General features: G+C 51.8%; 2 protein-coding genes and 1 long non-coding RNA gene across 7 annotated transcripts; 1 reads left to right on the plus strand and 2 right to left on the minus strand.

Moving 5' to 3' along the window:
• Positions 1 to 5,969: 5,969 nt before the first annotated feature.
• C2CD4D (C2 calcium dependent domain containing 4D) lies at positions 5,970 to 9,858 on the minus strand. 5 transcript variants are annotated; one of them, XM_063624754.1, is made up of 3 exons: positions 9,380 to 9,858; positions 8,356 to 8,504; positions 6,303 to 7,229 (listed from the first exon to the last, which is right to left on the minus strand). In XM_063624754.1, exons 1-3 carry the CDS (start codon positions 9,388 to 9,390, stop codon positions 6,427 to 6,429), a joined length of 963 nt encoding a protein of 320 aa, XP_063480824.1. In that variant the 5' UTR covers positions 9,391 to 9,858; the 3' UTR covers positions 6,303 to 6,426. The 5 variants fall into 5 exon arrangements, with proteins under 5 accessions (XP_063480822.1, XP_063480823.1, XP_063480821.1 ...); XM_063624752.1 differs by lacking the exons at positions 8,356 to 8,504; positions 9,380 to 9,858 and adding an exon at positions 8,218 to 8,349 and having other exon boundaries at positions 5,970 to 7,229; XM_063624753.1 differs by lacking the exons at positions 8,356 to 8,504; positions 9,380 to 9,858 and adding an exon at positions 7,960 to 8,002 and having other exon boundaries at positions 5,970 to 7,229.
• LOC134733890 (uncharacterized) lies at positions 6,769 to 9,921 on the plus strand. Its single transcript, XR_010117409.1, has 3 exons — positions 6,769 to 6,889; positions 7,178 to 7,257; positions 9,890 to 9,921. It is a non-coding gene; the product is annotated as an uncharacterized lncRNA (long non-coding RNA).
• A 5,349-nt stretch (positions 9,922 to 15,270) lies between these two features.
• Positions 15,271 to 22,033, minus strand: THEM5 (thioesterase superfamily member 5). The gene is made up of 6 exons (XM_063624755.1): positions 21,724 to 22,033; positions 20,539 to 20,740; positions 19,340 to 19,478; positions 16,234 to 16,344; positions 15,789 to 15,913; positions 15,271 to 15,465 (listed from the first exon to the last, which is right to left on the minus strand). The coding sequence occupies exons 1-6, from the start codon at positions 21,844 to 21,846 to the stop codon at positions 15,422 to 15,424; spliced, it is 744 nt and encodes a 247-aa protein (XP_063480825.1). The 5' UTR covers positions 21,847 to 22,033; the 3' UTR covers positions 15,271 to 15,421.
• Positions 22,034 to 22,324: the final 291 nt, after the last annotated feature.

Genomic DNA, 22,324 nt, shown 5'->3' on the forward strand with positions numbered 1-22,324 from the left:
CCCTGGCTGCCCAGGAGGGCAGGGAGCAGGGCCCAGGGGAGGGAGGAGGGCGGAGGGTGGAAGGCGGGAGCACCTGGCCCTCCAGCAGGCAGGGAAAAGGAGTGGCTGGCAGAGTGTCCTGGCACCAGGAGGGGACATGAGAAGAGACCAGTGGACCAGCACATGGAGCCTTGAGAAGAAACAGGACAGGAGAAAGGAAGGGAACTAGCATTTATTAATCACTTACTGTGTGCTGGGCCCTTTATAGGACACTTTATGTAAGTCCATGCTTTTACTTTGTGTAAATATTCACAACACCCACCACAGGGAAACATTATTATTCCAGATTGATCAGTGAGTAGAGGGAGTCTCAGAGATATTAGTGATTTTGCTCAAGGACTCACACAAGAACAATAAATGGGTGAGCTATGATTTGGACCCAAGTCTTTGTGACTTCAGAATCCTGTGATTTCTACCTAAGACAGGTGACAGGCATAGGGGAGATGGAGAGGGCAGGTTTGGGGGACTGCGTCTCTTCTCTAGGATGCAGTCAGACTCCTCCCAGTGACTGTTCAGTTCCCTGAGGCCTCTGCCTGCTTGGCCCCTGCCCCTAACCCTTCCTGCTCTTGTCAGGACTCCCTGACCCCCTGATGCTTCCACGAGCTCCTCATCTGTTGGGGCAAGGGGCAGGCCTGGAGGAGTGCCCGGAGGCAGAGAAGCCATGGTGGGGAAGAGGAGAGGAGAGATGCTGCACTGGACTCGTTGGGAGAAGGAGAGGCTCCCAGACCTAGTGGCCCACACTGAGGCCTGCAGTGAAGGCTCTGAGGGGGGCCAAGAGGACGAGGCTTCTGGGGATCCTGGTGCTGCTTTTCTCCTGCATGGCCTGGGCCCAGAGTTTGATTAGCTGGGCCTGGCTCTCCTGGTTACCCAACAGGCAACTGGCCAGGGGCCAGGCTGCAGCAAGAGGCTCCCTGGCACCTCCTCCTGCTCTCGTTCCCAGCTGGTAAACAGCAGAGCAGGAGTCAGCCATGCCACAGCCTCGTGACTCGCCCACTCCCCCCCACCTGGTGCACGTGGCACCTGGCATGGAGAGGGCAAGCAGCTGTCCTTTCCCTCTTCTGCCGTCTCGTCTCACCATCCTCCACTCCTGCCCAACCCTGGAGCTTCACACTCTGCTACCATCAGCACCTCTGTTCTTAGGTAGCTCCCAGAGTCTCCCCATGGCTGCAGATTGAGAGATAAACGTAGAAGTGGAGAAGGACTTTTCAACTCCTAGGGTCATTGACAGTGGATGAGTAGTGAGAAAGAGGAGGGGAAGTTTTGGGGACCTTCTGCACTGAGAGTCTGAGGGTATGTGTCTATGCTTCTGAGGTTCTGATTATCCCCGTGTCCTTTTGGTAAATGTGGGCCCACTCATCCATGTATGCGTCTCTGCACAGAACAGGATGTTGGTCTGTTTGGGGGCTCTGCCCCTTGGGCAGGTGTGGAATGAGAGGTAAAGTGCTTTGCAGCACCCTGCCTCCCCCACCCAGCACCCTCCAGGTGACAGGAGGAGCCAGCAACATGCCGGGGGTGGGAGTGCAGGGGAGATGTTGTTCTGCTCCCCTCCTCCCCAGAACTCCTCAGTTATCCCCCATCTCTCTGTCTCTCTTCGCTGGCTCCTGCCTGTCTGTGGCTCTTCTCCAACTGTCCCCTCTCTATCTTTTCTCCTTTTTAGGCCTCTCTTTCTCTTAACTCTGAGTCTCCCAGGGGCCCTTCGTGACTACCTCTCCTACAACCCACCAATCGCAGGCACAGAGCAGAGGTCATGTAGAATGCTTGTGGATGGACACAGAGCATCCCCAGACACTGCAGGCACAGCTGACTCCCCAGTTGTGCCACTTTGTGCTACTGTGTAGGGTGGGGAGGAAGTGACTGGAGATTTAGAAGACAGTATCCTGGCCTCTAGGCCTACGAGTGTCACATGCTTCCTAGGCATTCTCTATACCTCTCCCCTGCCCTAAGCATGGATAGCTTGAGTTTTTTTTCTCCCCAGGGCAAGAAGGTCCCTTGGTTATCCTTTTGGGAAGTTCCCCCTCTTGTCTAAACTTTCTCCCTCTTGCTGCAATCACAGCCCCTTATCTGGAGGAATCGTCCTTTCAAAGCAGGGTGGTGATTATTTCCTCTTCAAATACAATCTTATGTAAGGAAGGGGCTGATAGGGATTAGAGAATCATTTCATCCCCACGTGCCCAGTCCCGTTATCAGGGAAATCTCCATGCTGGGGGCAAACACTCTGGAAGGGATGGGAGGTGGTGGTGGTGGCTTGGAACTGGGGAGCAGTCCCCAACATCTCTTTCCCTCCCTCCCCACCCCTAAACCACAGAAACCACTTAAAGCTCAGCACAAGTCTGCCCTTTCAGGGAGGGCCTGGGGGTCAAGGTGGAAAATATGTGGAGCCTGGGTACTCTGCGGTGGCACACACTTCCCCAGCCCCATCCTTGGAGAGCCCTCTCCTTGGGATGCCTGATCCAGTGATTAGGGACCACCTTTCTTTGGGTTCTAGGGGGTTCCATGCCTGGAGACGCCTCAACCCACTGGAGTGACTCAGGGATGGGTTGTGCCTCAACCGTTGAAAAAGGACAGCCCAGGCTCTGTAACCTTCGGTAGCCTCCAGATCTCACAGTCCCCACCCCTCCCCCTTCTTGTCACAAAGCCACTGTGGGTGGAGGAACAGTGGGAGTTTGACCCTAGCTCCTGGCCTTGAACTTTCCACAGTGACCCTGCTTGTACCTCTCCTCTCTACCAATTAACATTTATAGCACACAGGCTTGAAGGCGGCAAGAAGGGTTTATTTAAATGCTGGAGCAGAATCACTTTTAAGAATGTGGTCTGCCATTTACTAGCTGTAGGCCCTGAGGGAAATCTCAGCCCTCAGCTACCACATCAGTAAAAATGGGGCAATAATACCTGTCCTAACTAGTGGATTTTTTTTGTTTTGTTTTGTTTTTGAGACAAGGTCTCACTTTGTCACCCAGGCTGGAGTGCAGTGGCGTGATCTCAGCTTACTGCAGGCTTGACCTCCTGGGTTCAAGAGGTCCTCCTGCCTCAGCCCCCCAAGTAGTTGGGACTACAGGTGCATGCCACCACATGAAGCTAATTTTTGCATTTTTTATAGAGAGGGGGTTTCACCATGTTGTCCAGGCTGGTCTCAAACTCCTGAGCTCAGGTAATCTGCCCACCTCAGCCTCCCACATTTACCCACTTATCAAAGTGTTAGGATTACAGTCGTGAGCCACCACACCTGGCCTCTGACTAGTGTTTATAGAGGTGCTTTGGAGCCAGAGCAATCTGCACACTGGAGGGGTTCTTAGGACCTCCTCATTCCCCTGTTTCTGTACTTTAGCTACCCAGGATGTCCTCCAGCAATGCTAGGGCCCCCATCACAGAGCCTCAGGGCTGTGAATGCTGAGTGAACTGCTCCTGGGAGGAGTGGCCTTGGATTTCCTCACAGCTTCCCCTAAGCAGCTGGGGTGGCAGTGGGGGTGTCTGGGTGGAGTCAGGTCAGAACCTTTCCCTCTAGCCAGGGCTGATCCCCAGGCAAGCTTACTTAACCTATCTGATCCATTTCTTTCTTTGTAAAGTGGGAATAATAATACCTACTCTCCTGAGGGGTTGTGACGCGGTGGCTTACACCTATAATCCCAGCACTTTGGGAGGCCGAGGCGGGTGGATCACGAGATCGGATCAGGAGATGGAGACCATCCTGGCTAACACGGTGAAACCCCGTCTCTACTAAAAATACAAAAAACCAGTGGGTGTGGTGGCATGCGCCTGTAGTGGGAGCTACTCGGGAGGCTGAGGCAGGAGAATCACTTGAACCTGGGAGGTGGAGATTGCAGTGAGCCAAGATCGCACCACTGCACTCCAGCCTGGGCAACAGAGTGAGACTCCATCCCCCCACCCCCAAAAAGAGGAATAATAATACCTACTCTACTGAGTGTTTGTGATGATTAACTGAGATAACACAGATAAAGTTCAGGACCTGGTCCAAAGTACTATGGTTAAAAAAAAAAAGTTTCCTCTCCTCCCTCCCTCTTTCTGGCCCTATAATCTTCCCTTCTCTTTATCTGACCCCTCTTTTCTATTCCCTTTCTTGCTTTATTTTTCTCTGTAACATATCACCAAGTAGCATTCTTTACATTTTAATGGCTTATTTTATCACTTTTCTGATCCCCATGTCTGTTTAATCACTGCTGTATCCAATGCCTGCCACCTGATGGACCTTCCCGAAGTATTTGTTGAAGGAATGCATGAAGGTTCTACGGCCTCTAACTTTCTTTCCAGATACTTTCAAATGGGCATCAAATCCAGTTTCTCACCAAGGGTTGTTATGGGAGAATTTGGGGGCTGAAATAGAAATCCAGTAGTAGGGGTAGACCTAAATCTATAGGTAGACTTCCCAGAATTCAAACATGGGATTTTAAACCGGCAGGGTACGAAACCTTTGCAGAGCTACCATCTTAGGGAAGGAGGCCCCTTTCAGAGTGACTTGATTGGGAGGCAGCAGCTGGCAGTGGGGGGTATTATCTTGAAGTGATTAAGAGTCCAGACTCTGGAGCCAGACTCCCTGAATTCTTCCCTTTACTAGCTATGTGAGTCCTAGTTCTTCCCTTTACTAGCTATGTGAGGCCCAAGGTCCCATTGGATAACAATAGTATTTACACCCTTATAGAAGGTGCTGGGAGGAATAAATGGCTTGCCTAATTGTTGGAACAGTTCCTCACGTGGTTATAATCCATGTGTAGTAGTTAGCACTTAGGATTGTTTGGTCAATGCCACCACCTGGTGGACACCTGGAGCAAGAGTTCTCTGGCCTAGGGCTAGGTAGTGGGGACCTGATCAGGGAAGGGAGAAGGAACTGGAGAGCTGTCTGAATGAAGCCGTGTGTGTGTGTGTGTGTGTGTGTGTGTGTGTGTGCGCGCGCGCGCGCGCGCGCGCATGAGCGCTGGAATTTAGCGTGTCCAGGTGCTGAGGTTTTGTCAGATCCAGCAAGCTTAGCCCTGATGCAGGTCACCGCTGGCACCACGAAAAATGAGAAAGGGCCCAAGGGAGAGGGAGAAAGAATTTGGGTTAGCCTAGTGCCTACCTCACTTCCTCCCTCCCTCCTCCAAGCCTGGCCTGAGTCCAGAGGAACCGGCTCCTGGGAAGGTGGAGGGAGAGAGAAGAAGGTCACTGCTGACGTCAGGGACATTCAGGTAGAGGTAAACACAATGTGACCTACAATTATCCACCTCCCCCCACCCCCACCTCCTGGCTGGAGGAGCCTCTTCTGGCATTCCTGAGAACAGTTCTCACACTTTGGTAGTACCCCACCTCCCCCCTTTCAATCCCTGGGACATTATATTTCATTCATTTGGTACCCAAGCACCTCTCTGGTTCTTGGCCCCAGACTTGCCCCACCCCTCAAGGGAGGCACAGGTGTGGAAGAGGCAAGAGGGAAGAAGGAAGACTAAAGGGCACTGTGTGTTCATCTGACATCCCCTGACTCACTCCCAAGACCCAGAAATTTCAACTGTCTTCAGGACAGATGTGGGTTTTAGAGGGGCACAGGAAGGGAGTGTTAATTTCCTCTGTGCAGCCTCAAGGGACCCCCAAGTGGAAGGTGGCTTGTGTTGGTTTCTGTCAGAGTGACTCAGTGATTGCAGGGCTCCCTGATTGTTCGGGGGCCTTGTTGGACGGGGACCTTAGGACCTACTTGGCCCAGATCTACTGAAGGAGCATCTCATGGGGATGGAGCCCAGGACCCCGCATATTTAACAAGCTCTTCCAGGATTTCTGATGTCTGGTTATTCTGATGCTCCTTCAAGCTTGAGAACCACTGCTTAAGGTCTGCTCTACTCAGACCGTCTGAATGAGCATCTTCCCCCCCGCGTATGGCCGGGATAGAGGGAAGATGGGTAGGCTCTACGCCCGAGCGTGTAAGGTGCCAGTAAGGGGAAAAATCTGGCTAAGGACAAGTGGACATTTTATTAGCAAAAATAAATACAAGCCGGGCAGGGTGGAAAGAATGTGGACTGCAGACACAGTGGAGACGTCCTGAGGGAGCCAGGGGATCAGTCTACAGGCTGAGATGGGTGGGCGCCAGGGATGACCCGGGACCTAGTCCCCCACCCAGCGGGGGCAGCAGCGCAATGAGGGGCGTCTCGCACTCCCCCAGCAGCACATCCCTGCGAAGTCCCGCGCCCCTGTCTAGCACCTTGGCCCTCAGGCTGCGGGCGGCCAGGTCCGGCGGGCCGAGCCCGTCGAAAAAGAAATCCTCGTTGAAGATGGGGTTGGCGCTGCACTTGACCACGCGGCTCTGCTGCTCCCGCGGCCGGACGCGGGGCCGCAGCCTCAGCACCACACAGCAGCCGCCGCCGCCGCTCCCGGGGCGGGACCGCGGCCGGGGCAGGCCCTCGGCGCTCACTAGGCGCAGCCGCAGCCGCCCGGGCCCGGCCTGATATTCGGTGGAGAGCCGCAGCTGCCCGCCGCGGGGCCCCAGGCGCAGGACGCTCTCGCGCGTGGGCCGCAGCTGGCAGCACAGGAAGTCCAGGTGGAAGAGCGGCGGCGTGGGCGGCCCGGCGCGGCGCGGCGGCTGCGGGCTGGTATCGGCCGAGCTCGCCTTTTCTGGGGACAGAGAGTGAGGCCTGGCCACCCGGCGCCGGCCCAGGCCCGGCCGCGGGGAGCCGAAGGGCGACGAGTCCGGCGACGAGGCCGTGTCGCTGTCGGGAGCCCGGCAGAGGCGCAGGTCCGGGGCGGAGACGTGCAGCCGGGACTGCGCCGCGGGGAGTCCCCCGGCCGGGGCGGGTGGCGGCCCGTGGAACAGGGATTCCCGCCGGCGCGTGTGCGGGCTCTCCGGCAGGAAGGCCCAGCCTTCGCGGCCCGCCAGGTGAGGCAGCGAGCAGGTCGCGGGGAGGCCGCGCCCCGCCACGTCCCGCCGGGCCACGGGCTCTGCGCCGCCCGGGTCCGGGAGCCGAGGCGGGATGAAGAACTGCGGGATGCGATCCGGGGTGAGGACGTTGGGGCAGGCGCTCGTGGGCGGGCCCGGGACGCGACGCTTGGAGAACAGGCCGGAAGGCGCCCAACGGGCCGCAGGCTCCGCGGCCCCCACCTTATAGCCAGCTTTTTCCAAGAGCCACATGCGGTGGGTGGGGTAATGGAATTCCGAATTCCGCAGGGTGGAGAGGGTCCAAATCTCGTCTCAGATGGGAGTGCTCGGCGGAGCGGGGCTGGGCGAGGAGAGAAGAGGAGTCAGAGGTGAGTGATGCTGGCGTACACCGGGCGGTCAGCCACCGCGCCCCTCTCTCCGGACCCACTGGGAGCGCGGGCCCCTATTTGAGCAGAAAAAGAAAGGGCGGCGAAGTCTGGGGGGCTGGGTAGAAATGGAGGGAGCGAAGGGCCAGTCAGTCACATTTTCAGATACGGGCCTCCGTCACCAAGTACACAGATTCTCCCGCTGGTACTAAAGATACCCCATTCACCTTAGAGTTAGAGGGCCCATATAGTACCCACTAGAACCCTAGGGTACTATTAGGACAAATAGGATAATAACCGCATTATACCAAAAGGACCCAGATCCCAAACCCCCTGCGACACCGCGCCCTAGGCGGGCTCACGCCCTTCTCCCCCGCCCATTTCGAAGACTTGGGTTTTCCTCTGGGATTCAGTCTGGCGCCCCTCGGGACTTCGTCCCTTTGCCAGGCTGCCCCGGCGCAAGCTTCTCTGGCCCTGAGCCATCCCTCAGTCCTAGCCCCACCTGCCTCCTCTGGCTCCTCCCTCCCCTCCTCGAGTCGCTCCAAGCCAGAAGAGGACTCACTTCTGCTCCTGGCAGCCAGGGGACACACCTGGCTGCTGACCTCAGGACACCCTGGGCTGGTCCAAGGAGACGCACCTCCCGGGGGCACAGAATCCCACCCCCCGTAGCCCTGACCGTCCAGCTCCCGCGCCTCCCAGCCCTACCGCATCCCGCGTCTGCAGGGCGGGGCCGGGCCGTTGGGTTGCCCCTCCCACTCTCCACTCCTTTTCTCCCTCGGAAACCACCGAGCACAAAGGCAGCATTGATTCTCCGCCACCCTTAGAGCGGTCTCCGGAAGGCTCCGCCACCACGCGCTCGCCTCATCCCTGCGCGGAGCCACCAAGAGCACCGTATTCCGACCTTCTGCCCTGGGATCCGAGCTCGCGACCCTCTCCGTCGCGCGCCCGGACTGCTGGCCTCACCTGTGGGTCGCCTCTGGGTTCTGGCCTCAGGCCCTGACACTTTCAGAGCCAGAGGGGAGCAGCTTTCTCTGCAGCTTGCTCCCCCAGCGCAGTCCTTCTGGGAGGAGCTGGCAGGGGCCTCCGCTGCCAAAGTCCTACCTCTTTTCCTGGATAAACACAGCTCTGTCTGCGCGGCCATCAGCCCGGTCTTCTGACTTCCTCCAGCTGAAGCCAGGTTTCTAGCAACAATCCATTCCTGTGCCCAGGCCTCCTTTGCTGAAGCTGGGCTGCTTAGGGGTGGGGGAGGGCTACGGAGAAGAGGCAGACGGCCATCAGTGGACAGTGGCCACTTCTTTGGTGCTCGGTTCCAACCCCAGCCCTCACAGGTGAAGTCCGTCTTCTGTAAAACCCTCCTGGTTGAAATCCTGCCTTGGCCCCCAGTGCCCTGTTCTGGAGCCATTCCAACAGCTCCAAGGCAGAGTGACTTGCAGTGATCAGTTCTCTGCATTATTCTGGCTAATAGTTTTCTGAATTATTCTGGCTAAAGGAAAAGTGGCCAGACTCAGGATTTCTGGACTTAGAAACACTGAAGATAAAGCTGGATCCAACAGTCAGGATCCAGCTGGCCTATGCCCTCCATCCCTGACAGATCTTAGGAAGCACAGGCCACCACAAACAAGATGAGACCATCAGTTGCACTCTAGACACACCTACCATCCTTCAATCTCTGAAAGGAAGCAAGGCTAGTTCCTCGCCTAGGACCACTCTTCCCCTTCATGCTTCAGCTCTGGAGGCCCTCATTGACACCCTCCCATCTAAATTAGGGGCACCTGCTGTACACTTTCATAGTACCTCATACTTTATGGCATTGATTACAGTTTTTCCCCCTCTATTTATGTGGTTATTTGTTTAATGTCTACCTCTCTTACTAGACTAAGAATCTTAAAAACAGTGCTTGGTGCAAAGCAGGTACTCAATCAGGATGTATTTGATGAGTGAAGTAGTAAGCAAAATTATACTTGAATCATTTTGTTCATCCATTCATTGAAGTGCCTAAAATGTACCAGGCACTGTGCTAGGGGGATACATAGAATAGAGAGCTGTCTAAGGGGAGAGACAGACAATAAACATGCAAACAACAATAAGACAAATTGTGAAATGCAGGAAACAAGATGAAACAAACCTAAATGCCATGATTATTGTGTCATATGATACTTGAAGATTTTAACAAAGCAAGTGTTTCTTTTGTGGCGATCCCTGGCGGCTTCCAGACCTTCCATTCCTGTGGCTTCTGACTCAGCTCAGCCCTGGTGTTGTTTCTGCGGGAGGGTCCGTCTTCTTGGAGTGCTGTAGTATTCATGGCTTTGGCATCAGTCAGATGGTCTGGGAATCTGGATTCTGCAACTGACTAGCTGTGTGACCTCTAGCATGTAACTTAATCTCTTTGGGGCTTACCTTTTCCATCTGGAAAACAGAAAGAATAAAACTCTCTGAGTTGGTATGAGGATTAAACAAGATAACATGTGGGCATCATTTAGGCTGACATCCACTAAAAGTGTGAGAAAACAGAAAACCCAACTCAGTCTGACTTAACAATATGGACACTTGACTTCCATAAGAAGAAGTCCAGAAGTAGGTAGGACCCAGGGAACACAACTGTTTTATTTTTCTTCCTTTTCTTTTTTCTCTTTAGGCTAGTCAAGTGAAGCAGTGGGAGTGGAGATGGAACGAAGAAATCTGCAACTGGTTGTGATCAGTTAGTGGTAAACACTACTGCACTTGGACCAACCTCTTCCTTTTCCTGACTGCATAGGAAGGATGGAATGTATTTCCTTCCTTCTGGGAGTGTTTGAATGAAGATTAGACTCTCCTTGACCCTGAATGAAGAGCAACCAGTTTTTTTAGTATACAGTGATTTAGACTCTGGGTCTAGAGTGTAGATATCATGGGCACTGTGAAAGCACAGAAGGAGAAAAGGTTTTTATGGGAGTATATGGGAGAGGAAATAGTTGATTGTCATAAGCTTTTTGGCTATGGCCTCCGGTACGTCTCTAGCTTTTGGAAGGCACTAAATTGAGGCCATTCAAATCCATGTCCACCTATCCTTTGCCCGTCGTGAGACTGATGGCTTAGGAAGCATGTGGTCTAGGTACTAGAGAGGGAGCCTGACCCACCTACCTCGCTGCTGCTGCTGAATTTGTGCACAACTGTCTGACCTGGTTCCATGTCACAAAGGGTTTCATTCTCTCTGATTCCCTGAATCCCCAGCTCCAGCCCCAGATCCTGGAGCCCTAGCATATGCCTGAAGCTGCATATTTCCCTTGCCAGAGTAAGAGTTTGTACATGGACTCTGCCAACTTCTACTGGCGCTCCTCTTAAACCGCGGCAGCGGCTGCTAGCTACTCACCAAACCCATTTTACTTTCTTTTTCTTTTCTTTTCTTTTCTTTTTTTTTTTTTTTTTTTTGAGACAGAGTCTTGCTCTGTCACCCAGACTGGAGTGCAGTGGTGTGATCTCGGCTCACTGCAACCTTCATCTCTCAGGTTCAAGCGATTCTCCCACCTTAGCCTCCTGAGTCACTGGGATTACAGGCGTGTGCCACCACACCCAGCTAATTTTTGTATTTTTTGGTAGAGATGGAGTTTTCACTATGTTGGCCAGGCTGGTCTCGAACTCCTGACCTCAAGTGATCCACCCACCTCAGCCTCCCAAAGTGCTGGGATTACAGGCATAAGCCACCGTGCCTGGCCCCCTATTTTACTTTCTTCTTTAACATAGTTTGAATGAAAACATGTTGAAGGGATGATGGCATTAGAAAATTACCACTGGCCACTATCACAGTAACAATTGCTTTAGGCAAGAATGATCAATAAAAGCTTATTAATTAATTAATGGGCAAAAGTATGACGAGAAACAGGATATTTATACAATCTCAAAGTGCCTCTCAATAAGATACTTATTAAAAAAGTAAAAATGGTAATTTTCAGTGGAGAAATATGGCAGACACCATAGTAACCAACTGATCAAAGGGAACATTGGCATTAATGGGACAAATCAGCATCATGTTTCTCGTGTCGTGAAGCACTGAGAAGGCCACAACATTGCTTCTGAAATATTGCTGACAAAAATGCATAACTTGAATCTAATGATGAGGAAACATTGGAGAAATCCAAACCTTGGAACACACTACAAAACAACTAACTCGTACTCTGAGAAACATATCAGTGGACTGGATTCCAAACAGTGGCTCATGCCTGTAATCTTAACACTTTGGGAGGCCAAGGTAGGCAAATCACTTGAGGCCAGCAGTTTGAGGCCAGCCTGGGCAACATAGGGAGACCCCATCTATATAAAAAATTAAATAAAATTTATCTGAGCTTGCTGGCATGCGCCTGTAGTCCCATTTACTTGGGTGGCTGAAGCAGGAGGCTCCCTTGAGCCCAGAAATTTGAGGCTGCAGTGGTCTATGATCACGTCATTGCACTCCACCCTGGGCAACAGAGCAAGACCCTGTCTCTAAAAAAGGAAATTAAAAAAAAAACAAACATGTCAAAGTCATGAAAGACAAAGAAAGAGGAACTGTTTCAAATTAAAGGGGATTAAAGAAACATGACAACTAAATGCGACATATGATTCTGAATTGGATGCTGAACCACAGAAAGGGTATTAGTGGGCAACTGGCAAAATCTGAATAAAGTTTGTAGATTATAAAAAAAAAACAGACAAAAATCATGTAGTTAGACCATATTTTCTTTTTTCTTTTTTTTTTTTTTTTGAGACGGAGTCTTGCTCTGTCACCCAGGCTGGAGTGCAGTGGCGCCATCTCGGCTCACTGCAACCTCCGCTTCCTGGGTTCAAGCGATTCTCCTGCCTCAGCCTCACGAGTAGCTGGGATTACAGGCGAGTACCACCATGCCCTGTTAATTTTTGTATTCTAAAAATTTTTAGTAGAGATGGAGTTTCACCATATTGGTCAGGCTGGGGTTAGACCATATTTTCTAACCACCTTTCTTTGCAGTTTGGTGGGGCTTTGTGACTGAATTCTGGCCAATGGAACCACTTGGAGGCCTGGCCCAGAACATCTTCCTGTGGATTCTCTCATCTGGCAACTGGATGCCTACACCAGGGGTGATTTTGGAGTCATGTGTTGGAGATCACAAAGCTTTTGTCAGTCAGGTTCCTGAATGACTGCTAGACACCACGGGCTGAACTTTATGTGAGTGAGAAATACATTCTATTTGAAGATATGGGTTAAGCTACAGAGATTTGAAGGCTTATCTGTTTCAACATTTGTTTTTACCATACCCAAGTCCTTTATGATACGGCTCGGGAAGCTCTAATTCTTTGGTAAACCTTCCCTAATCTTGACCTCTTGCTGAACATCCCCTCCACCTACTAGCCTCAGTGGAATTCTGGTTGTCTTAAGACAGGACACCTCTTACAGCTGTCCCTGTGGAAGCTGGTCCCACCCTTCTCCTCCCCAGGCTCAGAGGAGCTACAGACTTCTTCTGGATAGCCATTGCCTCCTCCATTGTTCTTCTCCCTCACAGCAAATCATTTCTCCTTAGAAATGTGTTCCAGCCATATTGCTGTCTTTCCTCCCCTTCCACTGTTCTCACCTGACTCATCCACCATTGCCCCTGGGTTTTGCCAGCTGGCTCCCATCTTCCTTTCTCCTAAGATTGGTGCCACTCCAGATACCTGTTTTCTACCAGCAGCTGGGCACTCAGGATGTCTTGGTCACACATGTACCTGGTACCTGTTTTCCTGATCCCTACAGTGGCTTTTCCAAACCATCCCCCTTCCTCCAGACCTCTTTCCCCACTGATGGCCTTGCCTTCCATTTCACTGAGAAAGTTGAAGCACCCTGGGTTGAATCCCCTCAACTTCCTGTCCTGCTCTGTACTCTACCTCCTTCCTTTCGGTCTCAGAGTCATGCTGACACTCTCCCATGGCTCCCAAGACAGCTCTAAGAGAGCTGTTCTGTTGGATGACATCTTTGTCCCTCTTTCTCCTAAAAGTTTCAGCCTCTTTCCACTAGCAATTAAAATACAATCAAATATCTTTCCTTGAATAACAACAGCATTCCTAGAAAGAAGCATCTACATTCATTTCCTCATTCCCTGTTCATATTTTCATCCACTGTAATCTGGATTTTTTCTCCCACCTCCTAAGATTGCTCTGGCAAAGAAAACCACATTTTCTTCATGACCAAATCCAAAGGTCTCTTTTTAATTTTATTATGCACTTATTTATTTTAGTTTCTTACCTTTTTTGTTTTTGTAGAGATGAGTGTCTCACTTTGTTGCCCAGGCTGGTCTCAAACTCCTGGCCTCAAGCAATCCTCCCACCTTGGCCTCCCAAAGTGTTGGGATTACAGGCCTGAGCCACCACTCCTGACTCAAAAGCTTCTTTTTAATTCTCATCTTCCTTGCCTTCTCCTCAGCATTTGATACTGCTGACCTCTTCCTCTTAAGGATGGTTACTCCTGTCCTGTTCTCAGCCTCTTTAGTCGATCCTTGGTTTTCTATCCCAACTTTAAGCCTTAGTGTGACGTAAGGTTCTGGTTCTATTTTTGACCTCTTTCCTTCTCCTTCCCTCCCTCCCCTTTCCCCCTCCCTCCTCACCTCTGTCTTTCCCCTTGCCTCCTCCTGACTTCCACTCTGCATAAGGCATTCCCAGGGGTTTCATGTCACATTTTTTTTTCTTTTGGGACGGAGTTTTGCTCTTGTTGCCCAGGCTGGAGTGCAATGGTGTGATCTCGGCTCACCGCAACCTCCGCCTCCCGGGTTCAAGTGATTCTCCTGCCTCAGCCTCCTGAGTAGCTGGGATTACAGGCATGTGCCACCACATCCGGCTAATTTTTTGTGTTTTTAGTAGAGATAGGGTTTCTCCATGTTGGTCAGGCTGGTCTCGAACTCCCGACCAGCCTCTTGACTCTGGAATCACTCAGGTGATCTGCCCGCATCGGCCTCCCAAAGTGCTGGGATTACAGGCATGAGCCACTGCGTCCGGCCTCATGTCACATTTTATATTGGCTCACAATTTGAGTCAGTAGCTTATCTCTCCAAGCTCCGTATCACAATATCCATGTTCCTGCTGGCACTTGCCACATGGTACAAGTTCCATGGGCACTTCAAGCTCGATGCATGTAAAACTGAGCTCATTGTTTACCCCCACCTTTTTCTGTATTTCCAGTGATAACCACCTGGAAACTCATAAGCCAGAAACTTGGAGTCATCCTAGACAGCTCGTCTTCACAGATCCGCATTGTATAACTAGTGGCAAAGTCCTGCACTTCCTGTATTTGTAACATTTTCTCATCTCTCTCAGCTTCCCAGCTCTGACCCCTGCAGGCCCTTACTGTCTCTAGTGTAAAGCCTGTAGGGATCTCCTAACTAGTGCTCCTGCCTTCAGTCTTGCTGATGCCTTACTGCCACTGAGTCATCTTTCTAAATAACAAAGCTGTCACTCCCCAGCCCAAGCCCTTTAGAGGCTCCCTGTTGCCTGCAAGACGAAGTTCCAGCTCTGCAGCAGGAATTATGAAGCCTTCCTGTGGTTTGCTCCTGCCCACCTTCTCTTTCCCTAAATGCCTGTCCTCCTCAACACCTTGCTCTTCTCCAAAGTCCCTGTACACTTTCACACCTCTGCACCTTTGTCTTACTTCCCCTCTGCCTGGGATATCCTCCTCTCCCCTGCCTGCCTAATGAACACCACTTAACTTTTGAGACAGTTCAGGAAGAGCTTCTTCCAGAAGATGTTTTCTGATTGCTTTTGTAGAGTAAAATTAGCCCTTCCTCCTGCTGAGATGACACTGCACTTATGATAGAAGCCAGGGTGGGTGTGGGAGGAGTGTGATAGGGCACTCTGACCTGGCACCTGGTTCCCGCATTGTGCATCTTAAGACCGGGGCCCTGTCTTTCACTTCTGGGTGCCGGGTGCCTGGTGCCTCACACAGTGCCTGACACCTGGCGGGTACTCAGTAAATCTTTTCAGTCGGTGCTGAATGGGAAGGTGGGTATGTGGGATGCCCTGGAAGGATTTTGATTTCCAACCACAGAAAGGCCCTGGACCAAGGATGGAACTGTGAGACTTTATTTACTCAGAGAAAAGAGTCCTTTCCCTCGCCTCACCAATTACTGCTTGAGGACCCCTCCCTGCTCTTTGGTGGGTCCCAGGCAGGCAGGGGAGGCAGTGGGAGGCTCTCCTGCAGGCACGGTGACTGTTACTGGGGAGACTCTTCTTCCAACTGCATCTGAAGGAAAACACCTGCAAGAGAAGGGTGAGCTGAGCTGCAAGAGCTGCACTGAGATGGCAGGAGCTTGATGGACACTCTGAGCATTTGGCTGCAAATTACCCATTACCTGGGTCCTGTCCTTTCGTTACAGGTTGGATAACTCATACATAGAAAAAAAAATCCTAGTTCTGCTCTCCCTCACTTCATCTGTGTCCCCAGTAGGTGCCCTATCCCACCCCTAAAGAAGCTGGACCGCAGCTTGGGATGAATCCTTGGCATCTTTTCTTCCTCCTGTTTGTTCTGGGGGTTGGTGGTGGCAGGATGGGGCCTGCGGCTGGGCTGGGGGCCCCTGTACCTGAGGACTTGGCATAAACTGTCTGCTGGTCTCTGCTGTGGGCGATGCAGGACATGTAAAGCTTCTGGTCCTCAATCTTGTCCACTTCTACGTCCATTACGACCAGAGAGCCCACGGGGATCAAGCTGGGAGAGGAGGCAGCTTAGCCCATCTCTCATGTGAACCCGGTCCCCCATCCCTTCACCCTCTGTGTCCTCTTCCCTGTCTTCATCCCTCCCTGCCTAGAGGACTCATAAGTGGCCCTGGGCTCAGGGCCTTTTTGTCAGCTCCCAAAGTTGGATAGCAGAGGCTGTGTCCTGGCCAGGGACTAGAGGAATTGCTTGGGAGTGGGCTGGAGAAGGAGAGTGGCAGGCAGGGCTCCTTACACCCCAGCTGCTGAGGATGGCCACTTCCAGGGATGAAAAGGTCTGTGACTTTGGCCAATGCCCCAAGGGCCCATACTTACTTTTTGAACCTGATGTTGAGGCTTAGTGTGAACAGCCCCTCTCTAGCCAGGAAGGCAGTTTTAGAAAAGGTCTCATCCATCATGGCTGCCAGGGACCCGCCGTGAGCAAACCTGGGGGCGGGGGTAAGGTGAGGAGCAAGGCCTGGGCTGGGGCTGCTGGGCAGACCCCCTCAGTGGGCCTTCCCTCCCTCCTGTGGTGATCCTACCTCTCCCTTTCCCTAGACCCTTCCAAACACAGACCTTCAGCCTCAGGGCAGCCAAATAGGAAAGAAGGAAACAAGACAGTCTTGATCTGTTGCCCAGGCTGGAGTGCAGTGGCGCAATCTCAGCTCACTGCAACCTCCACCCACTGGGTTCAAGCAATTCTCATGTTTCAGCCTCTCGAGTAGCTGGGTTACAGGCACTTGCCACCACACCCGTCTAATTTTTATATTTTTTAGTAGAGACAGAGTTTCACCATATTGGCCAAGCTGGTCTCAAACTCCTGACATCAAGTGATCTGCCCACCTCAGCCTGCATCCCATCTGATCAAACCCGTCAAAATCAGCTGAGCTTTTCTGTTTTGCTTCAGCATGCGTTTGTAGCCACTGATACAACATTTTATTTCATCAGGGAAAATTGTTTTTTTCTGATAAAGTTAATAGAAAACATTTTTCTGGTTCATTACCTAATTGCTGGCAATAATTGCCATAATTTGGAAGGATGGGCATATACAGGAAATGAAAAAGTCCCTGAACTTTTTGATTCAGTCTTTGAGGCACAACCCTGGGCTGTTTCTCACCTTACCTTAAGTCACTACAGCCAGTGCGAGGCCCACATCTCAAGATAAGTAAATGTGAAACATAACTTATGACCTATCAAGGGCTGGCATGACAAACTTCTGAGCAGCGTTGCCACAGAAAGCAGAGCGCCTGCTTCAGCAGGCTCAATGCTGAAATTGAGCTGAAATGCTCAAATGCTGCAGACATTTGCTTTATTTAGAATGCATAGAATGGCCAGTCGCAGTGGCTCACGCCTGTAATCCCAGCACTTTGGGAGGCTGAGGTGGGCAGATCACTTGATGTCAGGAGTTCGAGACCAGCTTGGCCAATATGGTGAAACTCTGTCTCTACTAAAAAATATAAAAATTAGACGGGTGTGGTGGCAAGTGCCTGTAACTCAGCTACTCGAGAGGCTGAGGCATGAGAATTGCTTGAACCCAGTGGGTGGAGGTTGCAGTGAGCTGAGATTGCGCCACTGCACTCCAGCCTGGGCAACAGATCAAGACTGTCTCAAAAATAAAAAAAAAAAAAAAGCATAACATGTTCATTCTTGCTTATGCAAGCTTTATGTCAGCTACTTCATGGTTGGCTAATTTGGGGAAAATAGGCACCCATTTTAAAATTCAAATAACACCAAACAGATTTGAGTTCCTGATTTTCAAAAGCACAGCCCGTTCTCCACGGAGCCAGATCAGCTGTCCACACTGTACTGTCATGGGTTACCCTCCTGCTCCTGTGACCAGTGGCTTTTCCAGACCCTTCCCTCCCTGCTTCTTTGGTCTCTACCCACCCAGTTGGACTCCTTGTCCCACAGCTCACTACCTGTTTGATCTTGAGCAAATTGCTAAACCTTCCTGAGCCTTAGTTTTTCCACCATGAATTTCACAATTCCGATCTCAGCAGATTAAATAAACAAATGTTTGCAAACATAATTTACACACTTCTTAGGCACTTCCCTCTCTGCCTCCCAAATTACTTGAAAGAGAGTGAAAAGAGTTGGTGTCAAAGAACTCGAGACCAACTCTCTCCTCCTTGTCCTTACTGGCCAGCCTGGAGACCCATTGGCCAGTATGTGGATCTGCAGAGTAGCTCTTGGCCAACGAGTAACTCCTCCTTCCCACTCCCCATGGTCTAGGGGCCTGGTGGATACTAATCTCTTCTCTAGACCCCCAACCCCTCAATCCACTGGCCTTAGTGTTGGATGGTCCTCCTCTGCCTCTTTGGCCTCACCTCCATCAGCCCCTAAATAAAAGTCAGCCATGCTTCAGAAGGGAGGGAGTCCATGGCCTGGGCAGGGCTCTGAGCAATTCACTAGTATCTGCACATCCTAGTGTGTGGAGCAGTGTCCCTGTGGAGGACTCCTTTGGGATGGCCAAGGTGACTGAGGGCTACAGTTGGCATCCACAGCCTCTGGAGGCCCTGACATCTATTTAGCACTCTGGATTCTATTTAACCCCAGTTAAGCCCCTCTCAGGCTTCAGGACCCTAAAGCCACTCCTGCCCTCTCTTGTCTCTCCCTTGTAGGAGCTCCAGCACCACCTCCAGCCTTCAGTGACCATCTGGAGCAGGGATCGGGATGGAGGAGAAGGGGGACAACCATGAACTTGGCGACCCAGGGTCAGCCTGATTTCCCTTGTGGACACATTTATGCCCAGTGTGCATTCCTCCCGAGGTCTGTTCCAAGTCTGGAGGCAGCAGAGTAGAGTGGAGAGAACAGTGGACTTGGAATCTCACCTCCCAGATTAGAGTCCTGGATCTGACTTTGATTGCTGGTGCTGCCTTGGGCAAGTTACTTTAGCTGTGTGCACCTCCATTTCCCCATGGATAGAACATGGGTTTTGGATAGAAGTGTCTGATAGCTGTACTGTGCTTTACGGTTCATGAGCACGCACACATAGGCCCATAATATCATATCTCTGTTTACCCTGGGAGGTAGATATTATTGCCCCAGGTGTCAGGTAAGAAGACTAAAGACCAGGGGTCAAATTGCTTGCTCAGAGTCCCACAGCCAGCAGCAGCCAGGCAGGACACCAAGTCAGAGTCTAGATTCCAGATCTTGCCCTCTTCCAAGTGTACCACATTCTTCTCAAAGTGGTCTCTCAGGTCTTTTGTCTAGAAAATTTTGAGACTTTGATGAGAAGCCCATATCTGCACACTGGGGATTAGGCCAGATAACCCTGTGTGTCCTTCCAGGCCTGGTATTATGAGGCTGAAGCCCAGTGCCCCACACTCCCATCCTCACCCCTTAGAGAAAGATAGAGATTCCAGGGCCAGCCTGGTGGGTGCTGAACCTGCCCTGCTGAGCCAAGCCCAGGAGGCAGCCAAAGTCCTACCAGTGACCTTACCCTGGGGGCCCCTCCAGGTAGGGACCTGGTTGGAAAAGACAGACCGACTTCTTCTGGGATGGCTGGAAAAAGATGACATACTCAAAGCCTTGTCCTTCCACTTGCATGCACCTGGTGAAGATGCGACCGTCACCTTTGTCTGGGGAGAGATAGGCAGTGTTGCAGCTGGAGAAGGGAGGGTATGGTCAGGATGCAGCACCATTTGGTTGAGTCTTGCCTCTGGTACAAGATTAAGGAAAGAAAACCAGAAGACACCAGGTCCGCCCCCAGGGAGCCTTCCCTCTGGGAGCAGAGGCACAGTTGCTGTCCTCACACAGCCTTTCTGTCTAGGGGAGAAACATACAGGAAGTGCCCTGGCTGAGAATGGAGATAGGATCAGGGCCAGGGCAAGACTTTAAGAGACCATAAGCATTGAAAATTGAAAATGTAATTACTCATGTAACTCACATATAATTCAAAAGAATAATACTAAACAGTAAAATAAGAGCAGAAAAGTCCATCGAAGTTCTGATTTTTTTTTTCCAAGACAGCTACCACTACTACATCCTTTTTTGGAAGTACTAAATTCGTTGAAAAAAAATTATGTTGGTATTCCTGCTTTGTTTGTGCCATAAACCCAAGGGTAGTCTGTCCCCTGTACCACTCCTTCATCACTAGGCAGGAAGACCACATATATGAACGAGAGAGACAGGAAGATACACGTGCGTGCACACACGAGTGCACACACACACACACAAGAAGGTGGAAGCTCTATCATTAGGATCATTAGGTGTTTCAGGGGTGCTGCTCCAGACCCCGCACAGCAGGGATGATGTGCAGGGCCTCCAGTGGAAGGGGTGTGGGGTCCAAGGGCTTTCATGGGGTTGGGGTGGAAGGCTTGGGATGAGGCTTGATAGTTAGGGAGGGGCAGTCAGTGAGAAGTCAGGGCAGGAGCTAGGCTGGCTGTCCTCCAGTGGGGACATGCTTGGCTGGGAGCAAAGGTGGGCCCACCAGGGTGTGCTGCTTCAGATGGGAGGAGGGGAGCTGGAGACCTGAGAGGACACCCGCCGCCTATTGCCTGGGGCTGCAGCATCAGGGGTGGAGTTGGACAGCAGGAAGAACTTGGCTGAGAACTGGAAGGCGGTCTGTGAAGTTGCTTCTCAGTCTTAGAACACAGGGAAGGGCGGCTGGGGTGTGTGTGCTCACGGTCCTGTCCTTACCTGAGGAAACTGCCAGTCCAGATGGGAGCTTGAGTCCCTGGATGTGGTCTCTGTTGGACTTGAAGGAGGGCAGCTTGATCCAGCCGCTAGACTTGGTCTTCTCCAGAAATTCTTGGTACAGGCTCAGCATGTCCGAACACCAGCTGGCATTGGGAAGAGCATAATCCTTCAAGTCTGTCTTCTCTGGCAAGAATCTTGAGAACTGGGCAGGAAAAATCAGAATGACTAGACAGCATCCTGGAGGGGGGCTGCTGCCTGGGCTCGGGACCTCTAAACAGCTGTTCCTGGGTGCTGGGGCTTCTCAATCCCTTCTGCCAGAATATCGATCCAAGGGAAAGGGCCCATATTCCTTGCAGGGGGGCTGCGGACCCCTATGGGTGACAGGGCACAGGGATGCTAAAGAGCAAGGGAAGGGCGGGCAGGGAGTGGGGCCAGAGATGATGGGCATGCTGCTCGATGCGGTGCCTTACCCTTATTCTGCTTAAAACATGTGAGCAGTTCTTTAAAGTTGACAACTGCTCATATTAGCCTCACTGTACAGATGGGGAAACTGAGGGAATATGGCCAAGGTTGCCAAGCATGTGACTGTGGGAGCTGGTGGTCGCACTAGACGCTGTCTCCTCTGCAGGGCAGGGTCACAGTTGTTGAGGACCATTCTAGCAACCCCCACCTCAGGGGCTACTCCAGCTCTGCCCACTGCTGTGGGCCTGCCTGGGCAGGGCGGCTCCTTTGAAACACATTTGGGCCCCCACAGAGGTGTGGTGCCATGGCTGGGGGACAGACTATGTGCCCGTCTGTGTGACGTAAGGAAGTCCTCTGTAGCGTCACCTGCTCACACACCAGTCACAACTGTAGACAGCATGTGAGCTGCTTGCCAATGCCACAGATGGGGTCCTCTGTCTGGGGACACCCCAGCTTTGCTGCAATAGTCTGAGTCCCACAGGAGGAAAGTCATTTGTTGGTGGCCACACAAGATTCAGAGCCAGATGCAGGTATCCTGGTGGTTTTAGTTTTGAATGGGGGCGACTTGGTATCCCAGAGCACCTTCTCTTTGCCAAATCAAATAGCTCCTCCGAACACTGCCTACCTGCCCTGGCTATGGGCTGGGAAGAGGAGATTTGGGGTGCTCCTTAAGCCCTAGGCTCCTGGGAAAACACTGCCCATCTGGCTGAGCTGGGAACTCACCATGGAGTCTGTGGAGGATCCAAATGCTGAGGCAGGGTTGAGTCTGGGCAGGATACGGGGGGCCCCAAGAAGGCCCCTGTGGTGGCCAAGTCTTGCTGCCACCTGAAAGCCTCTCCTTATCATGGCCAAGTGCAAGGATCCGGCCCTGCTTGGGTGGAGGGTCTTGGCTGACTCCCCAGGAGTGCTTTCAGCTGCACTTGGGGCCACTTCTCTCCCTTCTGTTGCAGGCTTTCTTTCAGAGAGCTAGGCAAGGCTGGGCTGGTGTGCTGCAACACCCACAGATGCTCGGCGTCTTTAGCTGGTCTAAGAGCCCCACCCAGTGCTTGGGGAGGGACAGATGCTGCTTGGGCATGAAAAGGCAGCAGGACTGGCTTGAGTTGCAAAAGGAGTAAACAAGTACATAAACAAATAGTATGGGGTATATAGAGCCTTGGAGAGCTGCCTGGGGGTTCTGAGGGAGAATCCAAGAATATTTCCAGAAGGATAAGGGAAGCCTGTCCCTTGATTGGAGGGTGCTGGTGGAGTGTTCTTGGTATGTGCTCTGCAGTGTATACCGGACTCTGAAAACTCTGGTATGATTTTGTGACTCAGAAAACCAACT

Source organism: Symphalangus syndactylus, chromosome 12 (assembly GCF_028878055.3).
Source record: "Symphalangus syndactylus isolate Jambi chromosome 12, NHGRI_mSymSyn1-v2.1_pri, whole genome shotgun sequence".
Lineage (NCBI taxonomy): Eukaryota > Metazoa > Chordata > Mammalia > Primates > Hylobatidae > Symphalangus > Symphalangus syndactylus.

Excerpts from the sequence above, each read along its gene's own strand:
- C2CD4D (XM_063624750.1), bottom strand. The coding sequence starts at position 8,704 with ATGCAGAGAACTGATCACTGCAAGTCACTCTGCCTTGGAGCTGTTGGA. Across the intron at positions 7,230-8,355 it reads GTGTTTATCCAGGAAAAGAG|CCCCGCTCCGCCGAGCACTC; the intron begins GTAGGACTTTGG and ends CTCCTCGCCCAG.
- THEM5 (XM_063624755.1), bottom strand. The coding sequence starts at position 21,846 with ATGATAAGGAGAGGCTTTCAGGTGGCAGCAAGACTTGGCCACCACAGG. Across the intron at positions 15,914-16,233 it reads CTCAACATCAGGTTCAAAAA|CTTGATCCCCGTGGGCTCTC; the intron begins GTAAGTATGGGC and ends CTCCTCTCCCAG. Across the intron at positions 15,466-15,788 it reads AGTTTATGCCAAGTCCTCAG|GTGTTTTCCTTCAGATGCAG; the intron begins GTACAGGGGCCC and ends CTTCTCTTGCAG.